We start from the raw sequence: 6,279 nt of genomic DNA, 5'->3' as shown, positions 1-6,279 counted from the left end.
TCTGCATAACTCTTTAAAGGAGCCTTTCTTATCCATTCACACAGCTAAAACTCTCATCCAAGTTCTCATCATCTTGCATCTCAATTACTGCGACATCCTTCTCTCTGGATGTGACAAATGCCATCTTGCTTTTCTCATATGTCCATTCAGAATACTTTGGCAAAGATCATTTTCCTAGGCCATAGCTTTAAGCATGTCACTCCTCTCTGCCTCCCTCCACTGGCTCCCCCTTCTCTATCGCATTAAACATAAGCTGCTTCTCTTCATTTTCAAGGTCCTTCATGAGTAATCCCCACTTTGCGTATCATCTCTCATTCACTATTAAGAAGTTGATGCTTACCTCCAATCAGCCCATGCCAGCCTCCATCGCCCACTTGTTACATTTTCAAATAAGCACCTTCATGGTTTCTCCTATGCTATCTCTCCTATGCTTGGGAGATGTTCCCCATAAACACTCTCAAAGCTGCCTAATTATCCTCCTCCAAATCCCTTCTCAAAACTCTCCTCTGCTGTGATGCCTACAAGAAACTTGACAAGTTAGGCTGCTGATGGACTGAGACCATTGCCTATCATGCTGATTCTTGTACTCCCTCATCTGTTTGTCTCTATCTGTTGTCTCTTGTGTTATACTTAGTCTGTAAGCTCTTTGGGGGCAGAGATCGTCTTTTTGTTGTACTTGTGCACTGCTGGGCACTGGGGTCTAGTCAATGACTAGCTCTGCTAAGTGCTACAGTAATATAACAATAAATACTTTTTCCTGCTGTTAAAATAAACAGTACTTTTGTTTAAAAAGGTTGCCTGATCACTGCATACTGCTGGTCACGGACTCCTGAAAGGAAGAACTACCTAAGCATGGTTGACACAATAGGGTACTGAAGCCCTGGGCCTGGTCTAGGAGTGGGGGGATTGCACGATTCCATCCCAGAAGAGGTAAGGGCACAAGGCCAGATAACGGTGTGCGCTCAGAGAGACCAGCAAGGGGACAGAGGTGCAGCTGGCCCGGTAACTGTGACACCAAGTCTCTGCATTCTGCACTGGCAGACTCAGAATTATGCGGCAGCTCCAATGAAATGAAAACACTGAGATTTTTATCACCATGTATTGAAGTCTAGAGGCCAAAATCAGGATCGGGACCCATGGCGCTGAGTGTTTTGTCGATCACCTGAAAGGGATCCACGCCTCGGAGAGTTTACAGCCGAGTGACGAGAGGCCGGGGTTGCTAAGGCCGGGCGGGCGGGGACACAGCAAGGAGGCGGCGAGCGCACACGGGCTGGCCGCGCAGGCGAATGACGAGGAATGGACGCGGGGTTAGGTACGTTTCGAGGCGAGCAGCGCAGCCCGCACAGCCCCGCACGCGGCCGGGTTGCTCCTGGGCAGCTCCGATCGCAGCTGTTCGAGGCTGGCTCCATCTCTGCGGGTCACTCATCCCCGCCCCGCACGGCTCTGTTCCCCCGGCCCGGGGCCACCCTCCCGCCGCCGCCGCCGCCGCCGCCCACGAGCGGAGCAGAACATCAGCCCCAAGGCCCCCCCCGCCGGCCACTCCGGCCGCGCATGCGCCTTCGCACCACGCACGCCTTCGGGGCGGGGAGACCGTCCTCGCGGCGGCCGGCGCGTGGGGCTGGGAGGGACGTGCCCCGCCCCGGGGCCCAATGGCAGCGAGTGACGCGGAAACGGCCCAGAGCCAAGTGGGTGCTGGGGGCGCGGGGGTTAAACACGCCGGGCTCGGCTCCGGGGACGGTCCCGGCCGGGCTGTGCGCGGTGACCCGGCCGCCCGGGGTGGCGCCTCCTGCTGCGAGCCCTGCCGGGCTATCGTCCCCCACCCCCGCCATAGCCTCCTTCGAGTCCTGCCCCTCACCCCCCCTTCAAACCGCCCCCGCCCCCAGGTACAGCGCCCTGTCCCCCACCCCCCGGCCTTCACAACCTCCCGCCCCCGCCCCCACGTACAGCGCCCTGCCCCTCACCCAGCCTTCACAATCCCCTCCTGCCCCCACCCCCACGTACGGTGCCCTGCCCCTCACCTGGCCTTCACAAGCTTCCCGCCCCCACCCCCACTTACAGCGTCCTGCCCCTCACCCAGCCTTCACAACCAGAACTGCCCCCTCCCCCCCATGTACAGTGCCCTGCCCCTCACCCAGCCTTCACAACCAGAACTGCCCCCTCCCCCCCATGTACAGCGTCCTGCCCGTCACCCGGCCTTCACAATCCCCTCCTGCCGCCCCCCCCCCCCCCACGTAATGCTTTGCTATTTAGAGCCACTGTGTATTAAAAACACCAGTGGCTACAGGAGCCTCATCTATGCTAGGAATGACACCGTTTGCTACCACAAGTGGGACAATGGGAAATTTACCAAATACACCTATGTTGTAGGCACCAACTTTGTTTTTGTCTGTTAAAAATATGTACAAGCAGGGAAATCAAATGCATAAAGCTACAAAAAAGCAACTTTGTTGTTGAGAGTTTAAAAGAAGAAGTCATTAAATTAAAACTGTTGAACTGTTATTTCCCAAGACACCAGCATCTAAATGTTTTGTCCGCTGTATCATTTTTAAAGAACCATTTGTCCTGTCAATATAATTGGTAAATTCAGAGTAATGTGTTCACATATGCCCCAATCCTGCAATGAGTTCTTTGCAGGCTCAAGTGATTGGATAGAGCTAGCTCCATTGACTTTAACTGGGCTCCATGCAGGTGGAAACCTGTAGTATGACCTTTTCAGATGTGGTTTTTCAAGTTGATGGTGTCCATTTAAAATGTTTGATGTGTAGCACTGAAAAGATGCAAAAATCATATCAGTGCAGTAAGTTATGTGTTTGACAACTTTCATTTCATTTACAGATAGGGGCACAATTCTGGTGATTGGGAATTGAGGGTGCTCAGCACCTTAGAGGGTCGGGTTCTTTGTCATTTAACATACTTTTCTTGTAGATCGATGAAATTGACGCTCTCTCATCTATATATGGTGATGACTGGTGTGTTGTTGATGAAGATGAAAGGATATTTTGCATTAAGATTAGTGATTGTTTGGAGCAGCCAAAATGGACTCTCTGTTTGCAGGTATGTTGTTGATACAGAGTTTGGCCCAGTTTCTGCTATTGGAATCATGGAGGGTTGCTCTTTGTGCCTTGTTTAATGGGGCTCCATATAGACTCAAGGGTCTGCTCCTATGGATCCAGTCGTAGGATAAAGGCTTTTCACAGTCTGTTCAGTTATTGTCTCCTTAAAATGTCGCTGTCTGCTATCTTTTTCAGTAATTATTTTTGCTTTTTCCACACCCTTAAATATTTTAATTAAAAGTGTATTTCCCGGATAGTCCTTTCATTATTTATCTATTTATACACTGTATTTTGCATAGAAGGGCTGGCTGAATTGGTGCAGCTGGTTCTCTTACTGCTTTATTCCAGAATTAGAAAGAAACCATTTTAGACTGCATTACAGTTCAGCCTTACCTGACTTTGAAAGATTTTCTACTAGATGTTGCAATCAGTGTTTGTAAAATGTTTAGGATACCAGTCCTATATGGCTTTGTACAGTATTACAAGTCAGGAGCACTCCAAGCAATAGTTTGTTGCAATACTTTTTTGTTTAGTGTAGACAGGGCTGAAGTGTATATGTATACTTCTAACCTTTTTTCTTTATAGTAAAGGATATATCGTATGCTACTTTATCTGTTCACAGAGTGTAGCGTATATGACACTTTGTTTGTATCACAGATGGGCAAAAGCCTGAATTATACGCTCACACTAGAAATACAGCCTTTATATCATCACATAATAATGGAGCAACCTATGTCCTCCTTTTTATAACACGGCTTACCATCCAAATACTCCAATTGGTTTTGCCATAGTCTGTTTTTAATTTAGCTAGTTTTGGAGGTCCAACCTGATGAATATTTATACTTAATATTCTTTTTAGGTGATTCTGCCTTCTGAATATCCAGCTGCAGCCCCACCTATTTATCAACTGAAGTAAGTGATGTCTCTTTGTCAACAGATTTTTATTTTAAACATTTACTGCATTTTGTTTCAAATTATTATTATTGCAGCTGCTTGTAGAAGTTTAAGGTAACTCTCTGGTTGAATTGAATATATATCCTGGGAATTAGAGATGTTAACAAACTTTTGTAAAGTTTACAGTTTAATTTGGGATTGAAATGTTAGCATTACAGGATTAAAGGATCACTGGGCAAGTGTGTTAGGCCAGGATGGAAGCAGGGACAGAGAGAACAAAAGCAGCAGCATGCACAGCTTTTGGGGAGACAGTGGAGAGATGTTACGTTATGCTAAGAGCAACTCTGGAACCAAGTAAATGGAAAGTGTGTTGAGCCCTCTTCAAATGGAGTGATGGGGTAATCCCAAAGTAGGGCGTTAGAGGGGAGCAGTAGAATATCTTGGAAGACTGCTTACCCTGAGATGTTAGAAAACCAAAATCTTTATCAGTGGGAACAGTTGACAATATTTTGTCTTAAAGGTTTTACTTTTGAATGTAATTTTTTTAAATCAATCATTTTTTGAGCTAAACAAAGACACCAAAATGCAGAGTTTGTAGGCACTAATTTCATTGTATTTTTTTTTGGTCATTCTAGTGCCCCTTGGCTTCGAGGACAGGATTATATGGAACTAGCAAATAGCCTGGAAGAAATCTATGTGTAAGTGGCAGAAGATGGAAAATTCTAAAAATTCAGTTGCACATCTCTCTAAACCTATTATGTTAACTGGATTACTCCTGCGGGAATTCTGTGCCAAAAAATTAAAAATTATGCGCACAATATTTTAAAATTCTGTAAAATTCTGTCTTTTTTAAGTCAAAATAATGCAATATAATCTGTCTAGTTTCAATTATTTTGGTAATTTATTTAAACTATAATACAATGGATGGAGAATGGGAGTGGGGAGCATTGGAGGAAGTTTCCAAACCCCCTCTGTCTAATAGTAATGTAGCTAGTATTGACCCTTTACTTCTAATTGTTAGTCAACAAATATATGCAGCCACATGCTCAGTGTTACATCATAGGCAACTGAAGAGCAAGGGCGGGCTGGGGGCTCAAACTCACAATTTATACTGGCTACCGACCATCTCCAAAAAGGTCAGTAGCAAACAATTCATGGAGCACATTTTGATAGCAAATTTTTTCAGTCCAAAAATTTTGACCAGTTCTAATCACTAAAGCACCATAAGCATTTATAAGACCATACTGTCCTTTACAATAAGGCTCCTTTACACCACTCTGGCAATGTAAAGGACCCTTAACATTTTTACACCTGTTTTATACTCCTGGGGGAATTCACTAAGCACAATGGGAACAATTCACTAAGCAGGCAGGCTGCTGCGTTCTCCTCTGCCTGAGGGAACAGAGCCTGCCCCACGCCCACCTCTTCAGAAATACCCCAAAGCCCGGCCCCTGCATGCCGAGCATGTTGCAATAGCAAGCGAGAGGGACAGAGTGTCTCTCTCTCACACACATATGACTACCCAGCCCCCACGACTCCCAGGCAGTGATTTATATCTCTACCGGCTGCTCTGGGTGCCCAAACCAACCTGTCTGCACTGCCAGAGAGTGGGTGCATGACTGCTCTTGCGACTTCCCTTTGTGTCCCCGTCAGAAGTCATTTTTCTGCGAGTAAGCAAAGAAATCTGCTTGGGCCATGAATTCTGCACCCACACAGTGATGCAAAATTCCCCCAGGAGTACTAGATGCTTGAATCAGAAGGATTGAGGTAATTGCTGTAACAGCTGAAATGAAGTAAGACTTCTGCATAAATAAAATAGTCTAATCTAATAGATACTTACTGTACATTTTATACATCTGTTAAATTATTTTGAGAATGGGGCATTATATAAAGTTACAAGCATTAATCTTGATGGATAATTTCTATTATCATTATAATTTTTAAACCCTTTGTACCATTGATATAGAATTCTTTGTTTTGACTTATAATATATGTTAGGTTACTTTTAGAGTTTGGTCCCAGGAAGTCAAATTCCTTATGTCCAATCTATATCCATATAGTAAACTGCAGGATCTGAAAATACCTACTCAGACCTTTGAACACAGGCAGAAACCAGTTTTTATTAAAAGCAAATGTTTCCTCTAAAGAAAAAGTGAATTTTAAATAAAAGTAGCCTTAGAAAATATTAACTATAAAGCCACTCAGTAGCTAGAAGAGGCTTGTTAATGTAATGTGCAGATAACAGAACTTCTCATAATGTGTGAGAATAAATAAATATTTAGAAATGCTCAGACTGTGTTTTTGCAGGGTTTATTGGTGTTAGCATGGGATA

At 45.0% G+C, this 6,279-nt stretch overlaps 1 protein-coding gene across 3 annotated transcripts in view; it reads left to right on the top strand.

Annotated features, from left to right (window-relative positions):
- The first annotated feature begins 1,542 nt into the window (after nt 1–1,542).
- Nucleotides 1,543–6,279, top strand: part of IMPACT (impact RWD domain protein) — a 39,534-nt gene continuing 34,797 nt past the window's right edge. For all 3 annotated transcript variants that reach the window (XM_048840497.1, XM_048840498.1, XM_048840496.1), the window contains exons 1-4: nt 1,543–1,685; nt 2,926–3,054; nt 3,913–3,965; nt 4,583–4,645. In XM_048840497.1, the coding sequence (XP_048696454.1) occupies nt 1,650–1,685; nt 2,926–3,054; nt 3,913–3,965; nt 4,583–4,645 (281 nt within the window). In that variant the 5' untranslated portion in view covers nt 1,543–1,649. The remainder of the gene's footprint in view (nt 1,686–2,925; nt 3,055–3,912; nt 3,966–4,582; nt 4,646–6,279) is intronic.

Source organism: Caretta caretta, chromosome 2, assembly GCF_965140235.1.
Source record: "Caretta caretta isolate rCarCar2 chromosome 2, rCarCar1.hap1, whole genome shotgun sequence".
Classification (NCBI taxonomy): Eukaryota; Metazoa; Chordata; order Testudines; family Cheloniidae; genus Caretta; species Caretta caretta.
This window is presented reverse-complemented; position numbering and strand designations above follow the sequence as displayed.